Genomic DNA, 24,792 nt, shown 5'->3' with positions numbered 1-24,792 from the left:
GTTTGGCGTGTCAGGGTCAGGTCTTCGGCGGCGCTTTGCAGGCATAGCGTTCGGTGTTGGGGGGTGGGTCAGTGGCGTTTCTCTCCTGTCGTATCCTGTTTGTTGTCCCGTCTTGTGAGCGTGTAAGTTCTCAGGACTAAAAGTACGTACGGTATGCGTGGTAGGCGTGGTAGGCGCGCAACGTGGGCGGGTCGCTTACCGCTGCTTCGACAGTCATCGTCGCTGTCGAGGTACTGTAAGTGCCCACAGTAGCTGTAACTGTAACAATAGACCTAAGGGGTGGTAGTCAGGAGCATCCTGGATGCTCCCTGGAGAGGGTACATGGTAGACCGCAATGTACATAGCATAGCCTAGTCGCCATAGGTGCTTGGAGCGCCTGCGCCGCTGGAGCCATGAAGCCCGTGAAGCGCTTGATGCGCCTAGAGATAGAGATGATGAATCCCTTGCAGCCCGTGCAGCTCTTGAAGCCCAGGAGTCCCTGGAGTCCCTGGAATCCATGACGTCCTTGAAGCCCTGAAGACCATAGGTTTTGATGCAGGCGCCTGCCGAAGGGGTTGGTTAGAAGACGCCACAATCAATCCCAACAGCTTTATAAACTGCTTGCCATCCCCCTCCTGAGCCTCTTCCTCCATCTTCCGTATTGTATCTTGCCTTGGTCTTCGAGATTTTCCTCCACACATACACGTTGAGTCATACACATCCATACAGATCTACATATTAATACATACGTACATACATACACACTCAGCCTTACTCATACACTCGCACCGACTCACCTTACAACTCTTGTACCCAAGACCCTCTTCACCATGACGATTAGGACGTCTTCTCCAGGCGGTGACATGGTCCCAGCCCGGCCTCGGGTGCCCAGCCGCGAAGAAGAAAACGCACTACTGGACTACTTCGACAGGCTGGACGAGGTGTTGAGCGATCCCGCGGAGAACCATCTCTCGCTGTTGCTGGACCTTGAGTGTCGGGGCTACGTCGGAGACGTGTCTTTCAGCCCCTGTGTCCGCGACGATGTGGGCCCCTGGTTGATGCTTGACGTCTACATTCGTGGTGGTCCCTATCTCGGTGACAGCGTCGTCAGAAGGAGAGGCAGGGGCCGCTACATGCCGGAGGCGATGCTCCAGTGCGCCGAATTTGCGTACGAAGATTTTCGTGCCAGTAAGTGCTACTCTGGTGTGATTCCGAGTTGCTGCTGGTCTGTATCGTTCGATTTTGCTGTTCGCTGTGCGACTGTGATGGTGGCTGTTTCATTGCGTTATTCGCCGTCCGATTGTGCTGTTCGCTGTTTGATTGCGCTGTTCGCTGGTTGATTGCGAAATTCGTTGTTCAACTGCGCTGCAACTGAGCACTCGCTTACTCGAATCGTGCGCAGTCTGCCTCGGCGTGTGGTGGCAGCGGGTGCACCCACCGCAGTTGCCGGCCCCAATGACAACCAGTGAGCGGTTGGGGCACAATTCAGGGGCAGAGGATCATCTCGAGCTCGTCTATTGCCTGTGTGACATGGAGTTACACACCAGCGGGGTGCCGAAAATCACCTTCGTGGCGATTGACCTCGAGACCAGCAGGCGTAGTGAAGGCATGATCCTCGAAGTTGGTATCAGTACGCGCAAGGCTTGGGTCTGGCCGCGGGTGACGAACTCGGTGCACTTCATCGTCCGTGAAGGCCTGGACTTCTCCAACGGCCGGCACGCAGACAAAAAGTTCGGCTTCCAGTATGGTCAATCGGAGGTGGTGGCACTGGCAGACTTGCCCGGGAGAATCATGGATCATATCAGCCTCGCTTACGCGGACTGCGACGACGTTATCCTGGTCGGGCATAACCTTGACAGGGACGTGGCGTGGTTCAAGAATGTCGGCATTGCCATGGACAACACGGCGGTCACCGGCGGCTACCTCCGTGGTGCTCAGGTATGCGATGTTGCAAAGGTAGAGCAGGCGTTGAAGCCCCCACACAGGAGACCTCGACTTGATATGTTGGCGGCAACCTATAACGTGGCAGAGAGGGACTGGGACGGCTGGCACAATGCCGGTAATGACGCGAGGATGGTGTTGGAGGTCCTGAGGAAGCAGAAGGATGAGCTGGCATGAATGAAGTGAGGGTGTCGTCTGGAGCCAGGCCAGGAGGAGGCGCGTGCAAGAGAGAAGAGAGAGGAGAGGAGGGAGAACGGGAAAGGGAGATGTGAAGGCAATGAGCAAGGACGAGGAAGGCGAAACGAGGAAGGAGGGTGAGAAAGCAGGAAGAAGGAAGGAGGAGGGGGGAAGGAGGACGGAGGGTTGCTGGTAATTACTGTGTAGGTAGGTAGGTAGATAGTACTCCGTAGAATCGACATGAATGTTTCTCATCGTAGTTTTGGTAGGAGTCGCACTGTCACGTGACTTGGCGCCTGGCGGGGCACGTCCCCCAATTTACCCCGCGATGTTTGTGGTTTGTGTCTTGGCGGGAAAATGCTCTGCGAATCTCGGCCTCGTCTACACCACGCTTCCTTTCTCCCTCCATGCGTGGCACTGCACTACTAAATACTGTGTAGCTGGTGTGGCATGACTGACTGATGGTAGAAGCTCGCCGCTCACTGATCACCGATCACCGATCACCCTCATCGTCCGTCACGGGAGTAGAGGGCGACGACTCGAGAGGTCCAGCCCTCTGCCAGCCGCGACCCGCATTATCAGTTAAGACCATGAAGACGAGCTCGCGATGATCCACACGCGACGCGTGGGTTCCAGTACTGACGACTTCAAGCTATCGACATACTCGGCAATTCTGCACGATTCGCCGGAGGAGACGAACACGCTTTTGAAACGCAGTCACCACGGTCCATACTACACCGACGTTCAGACCCAAAATACAAACACTATCACGAGCAAATCTATCATGAGTCCGCATCTCCGAGTTTCGCACCAGCCACCGAATCATGGAGTGGCCTTTGCCATGGCATCGGAAATACCTGCGAGCGAAACCACGCAGATGTGACGGGTCAGCGGGACTTGGCCCCTGATATTATGGAACCCGCGGCGAGTCCTCGTCACTAGGGCGTGAACTCCGGTTTCGTGGATTTGCTTCCTTGTTCCCCTTGGGAGATTTGGGCTGTGCACAGAAGGCCAAGCACTCGCCCGTCGCGTCGTCACCATATTGCTGAATGTTTGAGGACAGACATCGACATGATGGTTTGTGACTCTGTACGCAACGGCAAGAACATGCAGTTGCGCTGCACCGTGGATTCCGTCGCCCCAAGCAAGGCTCTCGACATCCCAAATATATCTTGACTTCTTGTGACTTCATATTAAAGGCTTCGAGGTCGAAGTCCTCTCCGAAATACTCCGGGTTCCTCCTTGCGATATCTTCAAGGTGCGGCCAGGCTTTCGCTAATTCCCTCTGGACGGGTTCGTTAGTGACATGAGGGTGGCGTGCAATCCAGATCAGGTGATCCATGAACTGGATGATCCGATGAGCATCCATATACATGCCCCCCTTCATGAGACAATCCTCCAATGTCAGCGGTGCATGGATGGTCAACGAGCCGGCGGGCATGATCAACATTTCTCCCGCAAGCAAGACAACATGTTTGAGCCGCCCCGGTTCGGGTTTCCAATGGGCTCCTTGTTCTTGGAAAGCGGCTTTCTCAGCGTCGGTGGGGAAAGGGACAAATGACCACACTTTGATGCCGCACAAGCACGACACCCACGTGCCGTTGATCACGTCGACATGAACATTCGAGTAAGAGCCACGTGATGCCAAAAGGACAAAGGAAAAGCATTCTTGCAGGTCGATCGAGCGGGAGCCTATTTTGATCTCGAATGGCTGCTTCCCAACATCAGCTCGATGTCCACGAGCTTTAGAGTGCGCCTCGAGACGGAGTTGCTCAGCCATATATGGGAGCACCTGATATCGCATCTCCTCAAAAGGTGGTGGCACAGCATAAGGCACCAGATGGCCCCGGATACTAAGCATGTTCATCGGCGGATACGCGCGACCGAGCCGAGATTGCTGGATGACTTGCCTGAACTGTGCGACAACTTCCGAAACAACGGGTGCGCTGGGAAATGATTGACTGAACTCTTGGATGCAGATAGTGGCGCCTCTCTCCATGAATTCCAGTCGCTCGATGAGACTTGGGACCGTAAGATTGGGCGGGACGCCTGGAACTTCAGAAAGCAGAACGGGAACTTGGCGTTCGGCGATGAGATCCCTCGAATCCAGAAACTCTGTCCATGTCATCACTATCATCTCAGCGTCGGCAACGTCCTCAACGTCGCCGGGACCCAGCGTCGAATTCGCTGGTACCCAACAGGAAGCAAAGGCGTCGGGAGCAGTTACTGATGTAATGTCACGGTATTTGTCTGCCAGATGCCTCCATCGGATGCCATCACTATCGGTGGCATTGTCGCCGTTACTGACACGATGGCCGTCGCTGGAATCTAGCTCAACTTCGTCTGCGACTTCGGTCATCTCTGCTAGTAAACCTGCAATCTGAGGTGCGTATACAGAGCGGCGTCGTGCACCAAAGCCCGGTCGTACGGAACGTTCTGGTAAAGAGTTAGCACAGCCTTTGCCAAGAGGGCATGGAGCGCTCCCACGAGGGTTGGCCGCGTCCCTCTCCAGCGGTGCTTCCACTTCGGGACCGGGGGAACCATCAGGAGGATTGGAAGCGTCCCTCTCAAGGGGCGCTGCGGCTTCGGGATCGGTAATGCTATCAGGGGGTGTTGCGGCATTCAATGGTGCCGGCACTGCGGGTTCCGGAGAAGAGAGATCGTTCAATCCATCATGAGGGCAGACAGGCTTGTTTGGTGGCACCGCTCCAGCTCTGGTGGGGAGGAGATCCTCTGGTGCTTGCTTGTCCTCCCGTCTGGCGAAGTCTTGCGAGGGAAAGATACGGTTGCACATATGGCCTGGGTTGGAATCCTGATGCTTGCTGACAAACCCCACGCCGACGAAAACCTTCCCGCCGGCAGACGTTCCGTCGCATGCTGCACAGATATAGTGTGGCGTCCGTTTGTGACGGACAATGTTCTTCAGACTCTGCAAAGGGCATCGTGAACACCAGCATCGTGTTTTTGGTCCGATGGATGTCGACTGAGGTGCCTGTGGTTCCTGAACGGGCGTCTTGCTGAACCGATGGCCCGAGGTGAACTCCTCGCTTTGAGTTGCTAGGACATGAGAGGCCTGAAGATAGGCAGGTGCCACTCTGTCACAGTTCAAGCACTCGAAATGAGGTGAGTCTTTGATGTGTCGATGTCGTTTGTCGTTTTTAGGTGTGTATACACACGTTGGGAACGAACAGCGACCTCGTTTCACGCCCATCGTAAGAAATGAGGTCGTGGGCAGGGGGCCTATACGTGCTCTGATGGAGTGAACAGTGGATGGGCATAAGGCGCTAATGGGGATGATCTGTGACTGGCATGAGTGGCGGGTGGGGATGAATGGCTTAGGAGGAGAAGTGGCAGTAATCGCGGCTAAGGACAAGTGGTGGGGAGGACAAGTGGTGGTGAGGAAAAGTGGTAGTGAGGAGGATGGTGGTGAGGCTCAGACGGTAGCATAGCCAGCTAGTGGCCAGTAAGGACTCGCAAATTTATTGTGCTAGTCGGAACAAGTGGGCGACCAGTAGGAATTAGCGTCGATTGCCGAGTGAGAAGTGGATAGCAGGAGGATTCGGTAACTTTAACAAGGATAACTGGGCGATGGGGAAGGTGAAAAGGCCAAGTGGAGGAGATCGGGGCGAGGCCGAGTTCTAGTAGCTGAAGGGAGGGTCCTTGACAAGCACGTGACTCAATGTATGACGGCTACACCGCACACGTGCAGAAGCCCCGCACACACGGGCCATGCTCGCCGCATCTCCACACCAAAGTGGTTCTGCCGCCCTGCATTAGCATCCCCTAGCCTCGTGTCGTCTTGCCGCTGCGTTCCGTCCACACAACTCGCCCGAAACCCAAGCAACAAAATAGCAACGACACAGAGTCCGGGCCGCTTTGAAACGCATGAGCACTTGTTATACAGTTGTTCTAGGCAGGTGAGATCAATCATGGCGCGCGCCGCACGGTCGCGTAGGAGCAACGTATGTTACTGTACGGAGTAACGAGTACGACTCCTAGTATGTGAGTTCCGATTCGGTTAGTTGGACTCTTCCGACGAGTCTATCCGCGCCCGGTGCACGCGTCGGTATTACTCCGATGAGTTTTTCCGGTTCCGTAGGCACAAACACACCGTCGTGGCCATACAGAGACTCGTCGATATGAACTGGTCACAGCGCTCGATCCCCCAAAACTCTTCAAGGTCAAGATGTATCATCTCGCCGTGACTATACCAGACGTCGATCAGAATTTGGACCGGTTCAAGAAGCTGCTTGGGACTATTGCAACACCTATTGATAATATTGGTGCAAGTCATGGAGCTTTTCGATCACATTACCTGTTGCCGCAATCGATCCTATCGACCCAACGCTGACACTACTCCCTCAAACGACGATGGTCTTGAAATCACTCCAGGCACAGTCGAGATGATGATTGTACGGTAGCTATCCACTATGTCGAGCGGAACTCTAGCGGCGCGTCGACGGAGCTAGTGGCCAGAAGCAAGCTCCAGAAGTTGATGCTTGAGATCCTGCTTTAAGTGCTTGCACGTACTCAGTGACGAGCCGCGCGAGGCGAAACGTCGCCCGGATCAGAAGCGGTTTTGAACGCCCAGACAATATCGTACGTGCCATCTCAAATGCTCTTCCGGACGCTCTTCGAGACCATCTTTCCGACACTATCTCAGCAGCCCTTCCAAACACCTTGCCGGTGGTGCCCAGCCTGGTTGTGACAATCACTTTTCGAAGCGTCATCAACCGCAGGAAATCTCGATCCCAAGAGAGAGTTCCACGGGATGATGTGAGTTCCCCACCAAATCTGTACGCGTGGGCTGACGCTGCACTCGAAGTGGGTGGCAACTCACGACTCGGACAAGGCAGCACCAGAATGTGACTAGGCCGCCTTTCTGGACGGTTTCGAATTGTGCCCCGTGGATGCTAGCGCCGTGTCCTTCCATGTCTATGATACGATGGGAAAAGATCTCGTTCAACATGCTCTGCGATCCGCTGCTGACAACAATGTTCCGGGCATCACCTCCATGAAACACCTCCCATCGATTGATAGGGCGACCACCGTCAGTCTCTGGCTTTGGAGTGCTCCAACGCCTGTATTGTCAAGGCCATCCATTTTGGCACGCTGCCAAAGGAATTTCAAATTTCCAGACTTCTCACGCGAATCAGCCAAACCTTCGGAGCAAGATTGTCAGGTGTGCATTGGCTGTTTTAGCGCTACTCCTCCGAAACGCCCAGTTCAATACTCCGTCGGACCTTCAGAATTCCACGGAGCTCCTTCTCAATTCTCGCCTTGCTCATCTATCTCGACCCCATAGCTGTCGCGGTTCAAGCAGAAGCTCGACGTGTGACCGAAGGAAACTGGCGTTTCGGGTTGTGGCGCGAGCTTCAATGACGACGACGCGTAGTGGACATCCTCTGACCTTCCGTCTGGCGGCTGGGTGCTCTGGACTCTTGTTTCCCGCCAAGCCATACCGCCAATAAACATGAAAGTGCAACGCTAAAGGCTTGGTTTGTCCGACGTCGAACTCATCGATCAGGCGATAATATCTCCAAGGTCAGTTCTTCACTTCTATCTACGCTACGTCAGACCTAGCCAGATGGTAGCCACAGAAAGCGCCAGTGCCACCCACGACCGACGTGGCCAGTTGCAAAACGTGCATCTCTCTCGTGCCGAGGTGCGGCTGTGTCAACCTTACTGTCAGGAAGATGCCTCGTTCCAAGTCCTTCTGGACCACGGATGAGGGCCGCAAGCCGTGGCATACATTTCCAGCGACTACGCATACAGTAAAAGCGGCATCATACCCCAGAGCTTGTCCCTCTATGAATATTCGACGAATGGTTCATAGTCGTTCAAGAAGAAGAGGCCTATGTCAAACGTGTTGTGAAGGATCAAGCAAATGCTAGCTTCGGGCTGCTCAACCAGAGGTGTCGTGGCTAGCAATCCCGGTGCAGGGTTCAAGCTTGCGCAGAGTTCAAGCTCGTGCAGAGTCAAAATGCTCTAGGGTGATGCTGATGGCGAGAAATGACACGCTGAGACCTGGTGGATTCGAGCCCAGTCTGCGCTCCATCATGGTCTCTCGTTGGATCTTGTGAGTCGGCCAACCCAGTGATGCCCGAGACGAGGACACGTTTTCATGAGCCAATGCCGTTGATCTCATCTAGTATCACCTGGTACTCTTGGGCTTATCGAACACGACGCAGCTGCTCTCCTCGGCTTAAGTGTCCCATCTCACAATCTTCGGATTCCTCGCCCTGCCACTCGCCTCGTCGCTCCACGTGAGCGCTATGCTTTAGCCGCAGCATTTTCAACCTCTCTCTTCTGGGCAGTCTCGGTCGGCTTCCGATGCGACCCGGGCAAGAGCAGACGCAGTTTCTGGACCGGAAATGCGGAGGACCGTTTGCTGCCAGGGCTGCGGTTAGCTCACGGTCACAGCAGATGCGAGTCGCGCGCTACACGCGGACCGAGATGGGATATCCTTGGCAGCGGCGACATCATGGCCTATTGCAGACCAAGTTGGGGCACAGCATCGTCATGACGCTTCCCTGCAACGGACGCAGGCATGGCAAAGCACAGACTATTACCTCTTTGAGCAGTTCAGGCGCCTCACAACAGAGGCTGAGGGCAGATCTAGATGGCTGAACGGCGTATCTGCCTGCCTGTCTGAGTGCCTGTCTGAAATTCCATTCTGCCCTGCCCCTATTCATCGAGGCATTCCTGTACTCGGATTTGCGTGTCAAGTTGCCTTGATATTGCAACACGCAAGGTGTTGACCTCTTGTGCAATGCCGTTATACCGTGGCCGCCTCTTGCGGGCTATGGTTTGCGCACGCATAACAAAGCTGAGCAAGTTGTGTTGGCCTTGGGTGTAGGCTCGTTGAGGCGGATGTCGACACCGGCAGCGCGCTGTTGCGATGATGACATAGCCACAGTCAACCAGTCACCCAGCCTCGTGCTTGGTTGAACGGCGACGCTCATCGAGCTTCGCGTTTCTTCTGGTTTGACTCGGTTCATCCACGAGGGACCTCGAGCTCCGTCGTTGGTTTCCATGCGGCTCGGTCCAACAACGACCGGCATCGAGCTGGCGTGCTCTGGGCTCGATAGAGGTATAGTCAGCGATGTATGTGCCCGTGGCTCTGAAAGCATATCCTACATCTCCCGGCGACGGCCGTGTGTGGTTTCAATCCCAAATTCGCGGTTGTGAACTTGCGTGCCCACTTCAGCGTGGTGACCGAGTCAGTCCACCTCTTGGCGGTGCTGCCGCTCGAGCTTTCCGAGTTGTGGAAGAAACGACCTGGTGATCACAACGCCGAATGGTTTCGGCGCACAGGAAGGATACCGCATGGCTCAAGAGCAAAGAGAAGCCGTCGAGGTCCGAGGTGGGTCCTCTGGAGGCGGTGGTGGAAGCGACACGAAGAGCGTGACTACCCACACTTTACCAACGTGAAGGTGTTGGCTGTAATAGTGTGAAAGGATGCCTGGACCCCACCACCCGGGGAATACTAGAACTGAGCATCACAAGGCAAGAATGAAGCGCTCGTCAACAACCCTACACCAGACCTCGATACCTCCTGATCGAGCAGGCACCCATCACGGGCTCTCGTACTCATATCGACACCGTCTCTAGCATCGATACCAACGGACCTCCATAACTTTTAAAATCCATACATGTACAATCATTGTGCGGTCGTCGAGCCCCAGTCTGTGCTTGGCATGCAGCTAAGATCCTCGGGCTCGGTGAAACTCATGGTCGCAGCCGATTTCGAGCCTCATCTTCTAGCACGGAGTGAGCCCTATGTGAATGAAGGAGGCATGACTCTAGCAAACAGGCGGATCAGTTTCAACTGCGCAAGGAGCCTCTCCTCCTACTCGCTCCCGAGCGACATGACCTGATGTATTGTTCTGCGTAGGACACACGACGCCAACAACGACCAGATCGTCTGCCACCCAGAGCATATGAATGGGCCAATCGCGCCGGGACGGGAAATACAGTCGAGATGCAAGCAATGGGAAGTCCAAATGTGGTATGAGACCAAGGAATGAGGCGAAGCAGCAGAGACCAAGCATAAGTTAGAGCAGCAAAGACCCTCCTTTCTAGTACAATGGCAGCAGTCAACAAATACACGCCAAATGCGAAGCTATGTCCAGGACCTTGGGAGTGGACTACGCTGGAGTTCCAGAATGACGGCGCAGACGGTGGCAGGACAAGGGGCAGGACAGCTGTGCTGGCAATGGCACACAATGCCAGGACATCTAGGTCGCACAGGGCTATCCTCGCCATCGGGATTTACGTGCACTGGACGTTGTTCATTGGCATGGGCTTCAACCAGCAGGCATCGCATTGAATGGCACCACAGGCGAGAAGGTTCAAAAAGCCGGGATGCGAAGCGACATTTCTACGCGAAGCCCCTGAACCGTGTGGCAAGCAACTCACTCCATGATAGGGCTTGTGCACCAAGAAACCCATCCGAACGTGCCTGCGGCGGAGAGTCTATGGTAGGAACACTGCTACGACAGAGAGGGAGATCACGCCATCGGCTGGCAGTTGTCTGCTGGCTGTCCTCATGGCGGTCTGCCTGCGCCGACCAACCTGCGCTACCAAAAGTGCGCTGTTGAAACTGCGCAGTCTCAACTGCGCTCCCCAACCTACCCTCTTCAAGCTGTCCACCTCTGTGCTCCTGCGTCTTCTCAATGGTTGCCATCTTGAGCAATTGTCCAAGCTTGCGGAATCCGATTGCATATCAGAGACCAGAAGCTTTGCGTGGGGATCCGTGACGATCTCACCTGGTCTCTTGGCTCCGTGCGTACTCCAGTTGAGCCGATCGCCCCGGTACTGATGCTGTGACAGCAAGCTGCTTTCACCGGTGGAGCCAGATCCTGTGCGTCGATATCGATAGAGCATGTCGTCGCCCACCACGATTGCCCACCGTACCTATGCACCGCGTCCCCAGCTCGACGGACGACGCGTCCAATCCGATCAAGTGCTGACGCGCGGTCCCGTCAAGGTGACTTGGCGTTGGCATATTTCCACTGGTCCTGTGGCCTATTGCCGCCCTGCCGGTCATAGCCGGACAGTTTCAACTGGTGCTGAGCAGTGAACCCTGTGGGTCCAAGTCACATCACCATTATGTTGTGGTCTTATCACAAGCCTGTTGAAGGTGCTTTTCATCTCGCATGCTCATGTTCCCGACCTGGTGTCGCAGTGACTAGTTACTGTGATTAAGAGGGTGTCGATCTAGCTTGGTGTCTATGCACAAAGAATGACAAGAGCCTGTCTTGTCTCTGTTGGTGTTGTGATGGTGTTGCTCGATTCTGATGGCGTTGACGCATAAAACAAAGCCGCGTCTCGTCACCGGTAGTGTCGTCGTCCACGCTGGTCTCCATCCATATTTGCCGCTGTCTCTATCAGGTCCCTCGTCGGTCGCCATTCATGCTCGTTGCTATCCCTGTCGCCATCCTCGCTAGGTGCTGTCCTCATCGTCGCTCTCGCTTCTACGAGCTTGATCCCGAAGCGCACGAAGCATTCGTCCATGCCTGCACCTACCTCTGCTCAGCCACGGGGCACATCATCTCACAACGACAAATGTCTCTACATTCACAGAAACGAAGGTACTGCTGCAGTGGCGTACAGTTCTTATGCTTCTAGTACCCCTGATTCTGATCGTGCTGCTGCTGGTCCCGCCGCAGCCGGTGCCGGGTCTACTAGTACTGGTGTTGATGCTGATGCTGGTGCTGCTGTCGCTAGTGTTGTTGATGCTGCTCGTCTCAGGGCACGTCCTGCTGGTGCTGGTTTCATGGTGCTATTGCTGGTTCTACTGGTCCTGCCGCTGGTCGTGATGCTGCTGGTCGTGGTGCTCCGACTGTTGCTCCAACTACTGGTCCTATTGCTGTTGCTACCCCTTCAACTACTGCTGCTCCTAACGCTTCACCAGGGAATTATGCATACCAGTGGTGCTGATACCGCTACCGGTGGTGCTTCTGCCACTAGTGCTTGCCACGAGTGCTGCCACGAGTGCTGCCACTGGCGCTGCTGCCGCTACTAGTGGTGCTACGGGTGCTGCTTCTGCTACTAGTGGTGGTATTACCACAGCCATGAATAAAGCTAGTGCTGGAGCTGGTACTAGTGCTCGTTTCGTCAGGTACTGAATACTGTAGCTGAGGATGGGCCTTGGCGTGTGTGCCTGCTTGAATTTGCCCTGATCCCTCGACTTCTATATCACTTGTTCATCTGCAGCACTTCCTCTCCACCACATCTGCCTTCAAGCACGCTGGCTCTACATACCCAAGCCTGGGCACGCCGTGTCCCTTTTCTGCCTCTGGTGGTGCCGTTCTCTATCTCCAGCACTTCTTTTTCTTCAGTATGTTCCTCCAGCCTGATCTCTTGGAGTTCAATTGAGTGTGACTTCTAACGTTCTCAGCATTCCTCAAGTCGCTGTTCGACGCTGTCCACCTCCCTACCAGGCTCCTGCTCTTACACGTCCTGGGGGCTACTATTCGAAAGGTAGCAGACTCCTCGTCCTGCTCCTTCTCTGAGTGTTGAGCTAATACTCGAGGCAGTCCACTCCTTGCCAATCGTCTTCTCTTACACATCCTTGAGCTACCATTCGAGGCTATGAAGCTTCATCTCTTTGGCCTCCCTCCCATTCGAGACTGTCCACATACTCGTTGAGTCCCTCCTCCAAGTCTCTCTGCCATTGGAATTGGCCACCACCTCCCCAAGCTCCTCCTGTAGCCTCCCTCCTATTCGAAGCTGTCCACCAACTCCTCAAGCTCCTCCTCCTCCTCTTAGCCTCCCCACCATTCAGAGCTGGCAAACCTCCACGTTAAGCTCGTTCTTGAACTACTTCTCATCAGGTACTGTTTGCCTGCCTGTCCAGCTTCGGCTGAGCTCATACATCGTCAGGTACTAACTGGTACAGGGTCTCGTTGAAACGCTCGAATGACGCCTTCGACGTCTCTTAGACCTCATGTCTTACCACCATTGCCACAGGACTGCTTCGGCCCGCACCAGAAAGCCAGGCCTGCAAACCCATCGTGGCCTCCCAGTTCAAGAGGTGGCTCAAGAGAGTGACGGACAAGACAGTCAGATATACCGCAGAACGGCACTATCGATCACCCGGCTGCCTTGTGCATTGCAAATATGCATATTGACGTGCTTATATGTGGCAAGACCCCCGAGGCTCCTGTGAATACGCAAGACAATCCATACTTCGTCATATGACATCTCTTGCAAAGCTGCTCGACTGATAACTCGCCTTTTTACTTACTCGGGCTATACTTTCGGTTCGAGCAGCTTTCGTGAGAGGTGCCATATGAAGAGGTATAGCTTCTCTCGCTGATTTATAGGGGCCTCGTTGTCTTCGCACAAGCAAGACAGACAATTCATACCTCTTTATATAGCCTCTTTCACAGAGCTGCTTAATTGTCGACTCGCCTCTTTTACCCCTCGGGCTATACTTTCAGCTCAAGCAGCTTTGGCGAAAGGCGCCATGTAAAGAAGTACAAATTGTCTGTCTTCCTTGTTCATGGTGCCTCGTTGTTCTCTCACAGACAAGACAGACAAGATATGGAGCTTGATATGACCTCTTCGCAAAGCTGCTCGACTGTTGACTCGCCTTTTTGTTTCCTCGGGCTATACTTTCAGTTCGAGCAGCTCTGTACAAGGTGTCATATGGAGAGGTGTGGGCTGTCCTGCTTGATCACAGAAGCATCGTCTCGCCACATATTGAGCACGTCGGTGTACATATTTGTAACGCACAAGACGAACGGGGGTTCCATTGTGCTGTTTTGAGTATCTCCAATTGTCTTGTGTGTTCCTCTCTTGAGCTACCTCGCGAACCGTTAGGTAACCATGGCGCTGCACATGGCTGGCATTTTCGTATAGGCTGATGCAGCCCTGTGGTAGTGGTAGAGAGATGTGACGTTGAAGGGGTGTTTCAGGCGTTATGACAGTGTTCCCACGAGTGTCCTATTCAATACCGATACGGACACCAGCATCATCAGCGATGCCAGTAACACTGGCCGTATACTCATCGGGGAACTGGGATACTGTAAATGAGACAGGGACAATATCAAAGAGATGGCCATATTGTCAAGAGCTTGGAACATGGTCAAGAGCTGGTACACAATGGGCTAACACATACTGGGGTTCATACACACTGGGGTTCATACACACTGGGGTTCATACACACTGGGGTTCATACACACTGGGATCATACACACTTGAGGACACTGGGAGGACACTGGGAGGACATCGGGGAGGATCAGGCGGTGGCTGACAAGTCTGTAGCCTAGCTACTCCATCATGAAGTCGCTGTAGGGGTTGCATATCAACGGCTTCACACTCAGCGATTCATATTCCCAGCAGCCTGTTTGTGTACGTGAGTCGAATACTTTCTCATGTTGGCAATGGAACGACACGTTGTTGGTTCGAGCCCACAGCCTTGAGAACGATCAGGACAGCAAAGGACATCGACGATGGCCGAGATTGAACTCCAGCGGGAGAGCAAGTGCTGCATTGGGATGGTGAAGAGCATCACTCGCTCCCTATCGTATCTCCCTCGCTGCGCCGTAGGCCGCAATGCTTCTCCTGGTCATAAGGCCCGTGATCGTGCTTGAATGCTGTCGTCGTCTCCTTCATCTCTCCTGAACTGGTGCTAGCTGGCATCCAGGCTGGCTACCATGTTCATTCTGCCGCCGGGCATGCTTCTCTCTTTACAGGCGACGGCTGCTAGAGAGTCGTCGCGGAGGGTTTTTCCCATGGAGTCGAGGTAGTGGATTCAACGATCAGAATGGCCATTGAAGCCGGTACAACCGTGTGCTTGGGAGCGACAAAGTGGGGACATCGGCGGGAGGGATCCTTTTGAAACCGAGTAGATTCGTACCCCCTGGAGTGAGTGCAGTGATGTACATACTCAAGAGGGCAGAGCTTACGCTTCAACGACATCATATACCCAGTATGTACTAAGCTGTGCCCGTGGATCCCAATCCCCCGGCCGGTGTCGTCGTCTCTCACGTCTCTATGCTCTTCGGCCCGTTCGTTGGTCGTCTCGTCTTGTCTCCTCTCCGACATCAACTCCGACCGACATGCTCGTCTCGAAGCTTCAGTTGCTGGCCCTTCTGGTTCTGATCTCTGTATGTTCGTCTCGGCGTTGATCCTTTGCGTCATGTCACGCAGCTCGTCGCCACCGCGGCCGTCGACTCTTACCGCCGGTGCCTTGAATGCGGCATTCTCTTTAGCGTCTGTCCGTCCTTGGTGGGCGACGGATTCGGTGTCCGAGGCCTGTCCTTGGACTAGGATATTAGAATCGTCAGTGTCCTCGTCTTTTATGATTATCGGTGCGTCCGGCTGATATAACCTGTAGTGACGTCTTGCATGACCAACGGTGTGTCCGTCTGGTATAAACTTTGGTATCCTCGTATTCCTATTGTCTTCGTGCTGATGTCGTGTGAGGCCAATTTAGAGGTGATAAAGTTGGGCAAATGAATATATCTATGCACATGCACGACGGTGAGTGTACACCACATCGTGTCATCCCATGAGCTGATGTTCTTGAGCGCAATCATGCTGTTGAGCGTGGTCATAAGCAAAGCTCAAAGGCAAGAACGCTGCCACGAGTAGTACACGAGCTGGGACCAACGCCGTGTGTGTTAACGATGGAGGGCAGTCTGCTCCATGCGACACAGCACCCACGAGACGATCCACCCAAGTCCTGCAGGTCCGTAGTAAGGAGACAACACCAACGACACCATGGTCTGGTACAAACACAAGAAATCCACCTACATCATATTGGAAGATCCTCCTGAGGAGCCCACCTGATTAACGGCCAGCTTCAATGTCGAGATGTGCAACACGAGCAATGCATTACCATGAATATTGTAGGAGTAAGCACTAGGGCATCAGAAGTTTGATCATAGGGAATACTTCCTGGTCGTTGGCCGTACAGTTGCTTCTAATTCCCGAAGAATAGCGCGGAATACCTCAGCGGCAAGCACACTGCATACGGTGTGATTTCAAGCCTGGTCACTGGGCGACATGGCGATATTGTGGCGGCTTCCAATGCATGGCGTGAGAACGAGAGGAGCGTGTCGGTGTCGGCCTTCTCGTGCTCCGTTTCCAACTGATACAAGATCCCCGCACACAGCTGTCTGCACCCACCTACCTATCTGGTAACGCAAACCGTGATGCCAAGCAGGGTCCGTAGAAAGCATGGTCGTGATTCTGTCCAAGACCGGCCGGTGACTGACCTACTTAGTCAGCTACGGACGGCGTAACGGTGAGGGACTGCCCTAATGCGTCGATTCGAACACGCATATACCTGTTTCAAAAACGGGCTTATGAAACCAGAGCTCGTGGACGTGGCCTTGCGTAGCGTCGGCGAGAACGGGCGGCGGGTCGGCGATCATAGCTCTGTGCGGAGCAGCGGAGCTTCTTGAGCTTCTTGTTGCTTCACTTACGAGTTAGGAGCATCTAGTTCCGTCTATGTGTTGAGTTCACGGACCGCAGCTTAGTTTTCTGCCTCGGAGATTCGTTTGCCGGTTAAGGGTGCCTTACCCTCGACATCGATAAAGAGAGGGCTATATCCAAGCGCGCGTAGCGATAAAGGCAGAGCGACATCCAAGGCGCGCAGAGAGCGTACTGGGATTAGCATTGCTTCAAGCGGCTTGTCGTGCTGGTGCCGTACCATTCCGATCTAGAGCCATCGGAGGCACGCTTACGCCGTGGCATTTGGAGATCTTGGGACAAAGTAGTAGTGCATGTCGAGTTGAGTGAGGCCAAGGGCTGGCAGGAGCTACAAGCTGCCGTGTTTGTGCCAAGCTTGATCGGATGGTCAGAGAAGATTAGAGAAATAGGGCAGAAGTTGACGGGAATCGGATCGGAGCCGGACGACACTCTGAGCTCGCCGTTGATATGCTCTAGCAATATTCGCAGAGGAGAAGGCCTACTGTAAAAGGACACTGGATCTTGATAGAGTAGCGGTCTCCAACTTTCCCAGGCACAAACCATACAGTAGGAGGCATCGTGCTCGATTCCTGCAGATCATTGACTGGGTTGAGGTCGGGCCAAGAGTGGTCGGAGATTCGGGGGTCATATGCTGGCTGACGCACGACTGCGGCGGCTTGCGCGGAGGTATTAATCAACCTCTAGTTGCTCGACACCGGCTATGGAGCTCGGACTGAAATGCTGCTGCTGTTCAATCACCGGTCCAAGCTCCTCCCGCCGGACCGCCTGTTGAGGGAGACTGAGATTTCTGAGGCCTAGAGACATGAGGGTAAGGCAGAGGAAACCGACGAGGCTTTTGAAAAAGGCACCAAGAGATGACAGTTCACATATCTCTCCGGCGCCATCGCCGGGCCGAACCCGACGCCTACCGGTGTGGAAACAGCTATCTCAAAGAGCTAGCCCTGTGGCGAGTGCATGTTGTCTCAAAAGGATGGCATGTGGCCTTATTGAGATGGTAGACAGCATCGTGGCGGTGGCGAAGGTAGGCAGCCTCGGGGAGATAGTATATAGTATCGTGAGAATGACATACAGCCTCGTGAAGACGGTAGACAGTCTAGTAGCGACGGTAGATACCATCGTGGCGACGGCCGTAGCGCCGACATGCAGCCTTGTGCGGAAGTGATACAGCCTCGTGGGGATGATTTGCGCTTGTGGCGGTGGGGTGCAGACGTATAGCGGGGTAACAGCCTTGTCGTGGGGTACACAGCCTCGTAGTGGGGTACACAGCCTTGTAGAGGGGTATACAGCCTCGTGACCAATGTTCGGAAACGCCGCCAGAACAGCATCTGGATGACCGTCTTGTGCATTGCAGATTGCAGTTTTGGACGCATATAAGAGCTTCCGAATCCGTGGGAACAGCACCAGCCACGCCAGATATACAGCATGTGTTTATACACAACCATTCGCACATCGCTGCATAAAGTGCAACAAAAGTCATCCCTCGCCAGAGCGGGCTTTGACGTTTTGAAGCTCGACCATGCGCCCGATGCTGCTGCTGCCACCACGTAACCATCAGGAGATAGTTGGCTTGGTCCTTTTGGAGATGTTGGCGTCAACGGTCCGATCGATAGCGGCGCCAATATGCTCAGGGGGTTCACTAGTAGGAATGTGAAACTTGTCTGCGGCCACAGACATCGCCGATCCTGAAACGAATGGATCGGATGAAGGGCATCCCGGAGAGCGTGGTGAATTCGAGGACATTTTCTGGAATTGATAGCTTTCTTGTTGTGTGACGGACTCGCAGCACTCATTGGCGATAGGGTGTAAGCAGTATTTGGTGATGAGGAAGCATCAGCCAATTGAGCTGTGGTTCGTCCGATGGAGTGATTCTCGGGCGCCAACATAGGTCTAACGCTTGATATTCTGCACAGAGGTAGAGGTAGCTCAGAATCGGGGGAGAATTGGCTTGAGCAGGCATGGAGCTCCGTGGGAAACTGAGGCGGTAGGTCTCGAATTTATTTGTGCCTCGAACGGCATCCCCGTCGAGATTGACAAGAGACCAACACCTGGCTCCGACTTGTTCGTACTGGTGGGAAGCATGAACTTGGTCGGAAGAGGTGAAAGAATGTGATGCCTTAGTCGCTTCTGAGCTTGTCTATCGTCGTTGGCTGCTGCTGATCTGCTTAGGAAGGCTTCGACCGATGCTCGTGGATGAACGTTATAGAACGTGCAGTCGCATCTTGAGCTCTGGAAGGAATTTGATGGTGTCGTCTGGTGGTCGCTAGCTGCAGCTGTATTGGGTGGCATGGTCGTTTCGCAATCACGGGTCTTTGAGCGTCAGAGGCTCTAGGCCACAAATGAGGGTCTCGTGGCGAGAGGAAGCGTTGGCTCGCCGCGTAACGTGGTGGAGAAATATTCTTGAGGTGAAGAGGTAATCTTCGCTCGGGTAGCCATCGGCGTAAAGAAAGGAAGGTAGTACATGCCGGTCAGCCATCAGGATACAAATTGGTTGCCGAAAATCATATCGCAAAGGGGGTAACGAGGAGACGTGGCAGGGTAGAATGTTTTTTCCAGTGCCTGCCTTTTCTGCATTTGTTGTGTTTGTGAGGACACATTGTCAGAAGACGAACTTGGTCCGATGATGGTGCGAAAGATGAGCCCTTCATGCGAGGAATGACGCTCAGATCTCGACCGTCATCGTGTTAACACATCCAAGCCAAGAAGCGCTGTACACGCATACCCCATCCTACCGTTGCATAGGTGCAATGCCTCTCATGTCCATACAATGTATGGCTTTTCGTCGCCTTTGTTACGATTCAAAGCTGCTTGGACATCATTGGAAAGCACATGACGCCCTCCAAGACCTATCACTCCTCCATTTCCAAGTCGAAGCTCCGTGCACCGAGCTCTCCTGTATGTTCCGTCCGAGCAGGCTTGATAGACGGGTGGGCGAAGACAATCTGATTCAGCCAACCATGCAGCGCCTCCAAAGTGCTCAATCAACTTGCATTTGTTATGGAGGTATTGGGATTCCAAAAGCTTGCGTCTCTACCGGAATGAGTAAAGGCGTCATCGAAGGTGATACGTGATAAGGTGGAATTGTTAGCTGCTGGAAGCGCGTATTTGCTCTTCGAAGTCTTGGTTCAGGTGAAAGACGAGATTGACAATGTACCTCTCAGCGACCGATACTCATTCTCCGAAGCCGACGAGCGCTCGTAGCATCCTGACAGAATTGATTGAGGTGCATAGCAGAGACTTCTCCCCACTGAACAAGGTGTTTGTGTAATAGATGCCAGGATAGGCCAGCTTAGATCCAGAATAAGTGTTCTAATGCACATTGCATGGCCCGGAATGGCGTGTTTGTTGGCGATAGGTCGAGACTGGAACAGGTTCAGATCTGATCCAAGCACCAATGAAGAGCTGATGGAATTTGTAGCCACGGGCAGAGAGCAATATCCGTAATTTGGTCTCCGGTGTTGAGGGATGCTCTGCACAAGGCGTTCTCCGAGCCAAAGAGATGCTTGAGCCAGCGGTTCCTTGAGGACGCTGAACAAGTGGGTGGGTAGAGACTTCAACGATCGCGGGAGCTCTGGATTTCTGAATGCACAGAACGGCGGAGAGATAGTGCATCACTGGAAAAGGATCGAAGACCCCAAATTTCGGATAACGGGTGGACTGACATGGTCAGGATGCTCTTCTTCGAAGCCAGGCTCGCACATGCTGTGATCGATATCACTAATTTCAGTGTAGACAGGAGCTTCCTGGATAGGTCGACAACTAACATGACATGTGCATCCCGTGATCGATTTCGAAGCCTTCAAAGATCAACCGGAATGGTCAACCTGAAGACAAATTTCAGGATGTGCGCAACCTTGTGCACGGCACACACCAGCTCAGACAAGGTTCGGCGTGCCAATAGAAGATGTCGCTCGAAAGACGAGCCCGTAGGACAAGCACAGTGAAGCCAGGGATGTCTCCACAGGGAATCAGGAAGGCCACAACGCCTCGGTCGTCCCCACCACCCAGTTGATGCCGGTTTGTGACCCGTCGCGCTTGGAGATCCGTGGCACACAAACGCTCTAGACCACGAATGCCGCTTTCAGGACACCGATTTCGTCCGCTGCCCTAACCATGTGGCGTCCAGGCGTGCCAGGATCCCGACGACGCCTTGAAGCCCCTGACTTTGTCAGCGAGCGAGCTTGGTCTACATCCGAGTTTGATGGCCAATCCATCTCCCGGAAAGGCAACTGTCCCCTGAGCAGGCGTTGGGGCCGGGCATGCTTCTGTGGATTTTCCTTGCAATCCCTGCCATTGTGCGCACACTGGTCTGCTGTGGAGAATAGCCAGCCAGCGAATCGACGTGTTCGAGGTGCCGGATCTTTCGCCTAGGATAGGACCACAGCGATGCCAGGGCACGAGGTGCATTCGATACGCCGGCTAACCGCAAGAGCGACCACTTTCATTTGCCGGCAACGGATTGAATAAAATGGGATTGTGTGTTGCCATCCTAGATCGTCCGTCCGGAACACAACGGAGAGATTCGTGGCCGCCCTGGCTCATTTCCCAAGGATCTGATTCTGTGTTTCGAAGAAACTCGTCCTTCTCTTCGCTGGTCGCCTTACGCGGGTCTCTCTGGGTGAGCTTCGCTATCCTGGGGTCGGGAAGATCTCAACTTCTGGTTGTGAGTTGAGCTCCACAATCTCGACCGTCGTCGGCACTAATCCCAAGGCGTAGTCGAATTTCCCTCTGATCCCCCTGCGGACGACTTCCGGTCCTCGGATGCCCTCGGGACCGCTTGGATGCACACAGTCTGCGACGCTTACAGGTGTGGATCGTGTCAGAGTAGTGGAGGGCTGCCTCCTCGCATCTGCCAGGTTGACATTCTGCATCCCCATCTGCCCGAGTATCGAACTCTTCGCGGAGCATCCCTCCTGACCAAGCGACGCGTGAGGGAAGATGGAGGATGACAGAGCAGCGGAGGAAGACAGGGACATTTTCGAGATGTATTACTCCGATGTGGAGGATGTACCGCTTTTCGCAACCGACTCGGGAAATATTGGTTCTAATAGATCGAAGAACGGGAGCGACGGGAAGTTGCCATTTCTGCGCTCGTGATGTTCGGACATGACAGCCCGGTACCTATTGACGGGGCCATAAAGCATGATAGTGTGTACTGTGAGACTGTGTGACTGAGACGCAGCTCAAAGCAGTAATGTGACTGGGAAGGTTACCCGAGGCTTGGCCCTGATAGCCCAAGGGGTCTCGTGCTATGAGCTGTACCCTCTTCTTCTATTAAGATAGCTGTGTACAGCTGAGCTGGCCTGCTTTAAATCAGCCCGATCACTTGTCCCCTGGAGCATATCTATGCCTCTGCTCCGACGATACGGAATAGGCGCCAGAAGATTCGTCGATGATATCCGCTCTCAACTCGAAGAACGTGGTTGGGCAGACAGTCTTTCTGATAAGATGCCCGCCAATATCAGCTCTGATCTCCTCGCTCAGTGTTGAAGAGGGAAGCAGTCCTCAAGGGTAGATATTGGAACGTAGAAGGAATTACCAGTTCGATTCAATCTACACGAACCGAGCTCTTCGCCGTCGGCTCCTTGACCTATGAGATTATGTCCAGGCTCCCGCCGTACGACGAATTCAGCGACAAGGAAATCGAATAGCATTACGCCAAAAGTGACTTTCCTTTCCTAGAAAGTATCATCTCCAATCTGCCCAGGTCATTGGAAAATGTTTGCCTTCGGAGTACGATGGTGCTCAGGCTGTAGTCAGAGATTCGGCGCCATCAAAGGTATAGGGAGCCGCGGATGCTCAGTCTTCGGAGAAAGCAGTGTTCTTGAAGGAATGACACAGAAACCGTTGCCTTCGAGAGTGGCATTTGCAGGAGAAGACGCTCCGTACGGTCGTTCTCAGCACGCCCCATTGCGGGAGTTATTAGGCGATGCCTGGAAAAGTGCAGGCCCATGCAGCACTGTTCATCATCCATCGCCGTCCTCAATCTCTTTTAACGCCCCCTTCAGACGGACCCGACATTCTTCTCCGGGTGACCAGGATTTTCTTCCAGCCCCTTGGCCTTGAAGACCTTGACCAAAGAGACATGTTAACAGACGGAACGATCCCGGGGGAATACCTCACAGCCTTGCAGATTCAGGGTCGGTAGGATGGGTGAGTAAACGCCTGTTGATTGCTGCCGGATGAAGTTCATGTGGAAAGAGAGTACAGAATGAAAGCCCATTACTACCGGCTTTGGTTACCAGCAATCGTCGTGACCGAAATCCGGAGTCGCTACCCGTGGACGCGGCGCTCTTCGATCCGTCCTCGCCGCATTATGCCGTCCCCTTGGCCGGATCGAAGCTTGACACCTGGGACATGCCTCGATCCCACAGCCCGGGCATTGCAGTAGATAAGTCCACCGTTCGTAGCATCTTGGGCATGCTGTAGAACCCTGTATTTTCGGCCACCAGCCGCCGTGGCGGCAATTCGACGTGGAAGTCGCGCGAGTGTCTCTCCCCATGGACTCGAAATGCATGTATCGTTCCCGGCGCCGTTCGGCCTCATCGTCAATAATCTTCTGCCGCCTTCTGTTCGCTTCTTCGTATTGCCTCTGTGCTTCGCGTCTCTCCAGGTTTTGTTTTCTCATCGCTTCTGCTGCTTCCTGCTCCTGTTTCTTCCGCTGCTCCTCCTGCTGTCGCCGAATTTGTGCAAATTTCTCTTTCTCGGCCATCAGCCTCTCTCGCCACTCGCGATCTTCTCGTGCCCGTATCTTGGCCTGAATTACCCGCAGTTTCTCATCGTCACGCAGATCCGCGGCATCGACATCCTCTTTCGCAGTCCGCAAACGAGTTCCCTCCGACTTCAACTCCGCCTTCTTCGACTCCAGCCACCGCTCCTTCAGATCTTTTTCAATCCTTCTCTCTTGCCTCTCTCGGTCCTTGCGCGCCTTCTCGCTCGCAGTCTCTTCTACTTTCTTGTAGAATGGTGATAACAACCATGTTCCCCAGCTGTTCTTCTGTGCTTCAGTTGCCCTCTCAGCAGCCAAAATACTGTCCAGATTCTTGATCTCTTGTTCCAACTGCCGAACTCTTCGCTGAAGGCCGAAGATCGAGGAATCGAGGGCATTCTTCTGGGTCCGCCATCATGTACTGCGCTCTTGCCTCGATTTTTGAATTGCCGCGAGTTGCGCCGCTTCGCTGAATGCTTCTGATCGAGACGTCGGACATGGTGCTTGCGGGCAACTTGCCTTCAAAGAGGGATAGATCAGGTCATAGGCTCGACGTTCGACTTCGTCCTTCAATGTCTCATAGGCCCGTCCGAGCTTTCGTGCTTGATGTCAGCACACACTACACGAAGCTTCGGTAGCGTCGCGCTTGTCGTTCCGGTCCGGATGGAGTTTTAGCGCGAGCCGTCGATAAGATTTCGCGATTAGCTGCGGCTCGGCCGTGGGCTCCACCTCCAGGATCATGTAATAGTCTTCTGTAATCGGTGACGGCGCCATCTCTTCTCGTGTCTTGAATGGGTACAAAGCTGAACAGCACGAGTCTACGGGAAATCGAGGTGCGTGTCCGACTTTCAGGTCTGGTCGCACCCTGTTACGTGGCAAAGCGCCTTGCATGTGCCTTCACCCAGCTACCTAGGAAGACCAATCACACCAATCACACCAATCACTCGGCGCAGTCTAGTTGCCCTCGGGCGCTTGATTGGCAGCCTAATCTTCAAGGCAGCGGGCGTGGCCCCTTAATATCTTTGGTTCGGCGATGTTCCCCACGGGGAAGCGCAGATCCTCTCCGCACCCGGATTGCGCCAACAGGGAACAATTGGCACAATGCTGTCGGAACATGAGAAGCTGGAAAAGTCATTGTTTAGTTTGGACTTCACATGCTTGTATTGGTCATGGCTCGAAGCGCTCCGTTCACATAGCCACCATATTACTTCTAAAATGGCGCAGGAAGATGTCGATGAGACATATTGTTTGGCGATTGTACTCCATGTAGTAGTGGGCCGAAGTCGTGACTGGTGGTAGTTGTGTACCCTCTCGACTTTGGAAGCCTCTCTATGTGCTCTTACTCTAACACTGATTACTGACACTGTCTCAAGGCCGAAGCGTCAGGCCGAATCGTGACTATTGGAACCAATCACCATACTTCCCACGGGCTCGGCGCTGAATATCACCTGTCGCAGAAACCTTGAGCGCTTCCCCCCATCCCTACCGTTTGATTTTGGACGCGTCGTCCAAACGAGCAGCGACTTGCAAATATTCTC

The 24,792-nt window shown here is 53.9% G+C and overlaps 2 protein-coding genes across 2 annotated transcripts; both read right to left on the bottom strand.

Annotated features, from left to right (window-relative positions):
* Nucleotides 1-3,007: 3,007 nt before the first annotated feature.
* G647_10295 (uncharacterized protein) lies at nucleotides 3,008-4,891 on the bottom strand (the record flags this gene model as incomplete). The annotated part of the gene is made up of 1 exon (XM_008726286.1): nucleotides 3,008-4,891. The coding sequence occupies one exon, from the start codon at nucleotides 4,889-4,891 to the stop codon at nucleotides 3,008-3,010; it is 1,884 nt and encodes a 627-aa protein (XP_008724508.1).
* Nucleotides 4,892-22,859: 17,968 nt separating this feature from the next.
* G647_10294 (uncharacterized protein) lies at nucleotides 22,860-24,028 on the bottom strand (the record flags this gene model as incomplete). The annotated part of the gene is made up of 3 exons (XM_008726285.1): nucleotides 22,860-22,968; nucleotides 23,019-23,656; nucleotides 23,873-24,028. 3 exons carry the CDS (start codon nucleotides 24,026-24,028, stop codon nucleotides 22,860-22,862), a joined length of 903 nt encoding a protein of 300 aa, XP_008724507.1.
* Nucleotides 24,029-24,792: the final 764 nt, after the last annotated feature.

The sequence above is a fragment of the Cladophialophora carrionii genome, assembly GCF_000365165.1.
Source record: "Cladophialophora carrionii CBS 160.54 unplaced genomic scaffold supercont1.13, whole genome shotgun sequence".
Lineage (NCBI taxonomy): Eukaryota > Fungi > Ascomycota > Eurotiomycetes > Chaetothyriales > Herpotrichiellaceae > Cladophialophora > Cladophialophora carrionii.
The sequence above is the reverse complement of the archived record's forward strand: the minus strand, read 5'-3'. Positions and strand labels throughout refer to the sequence as shown.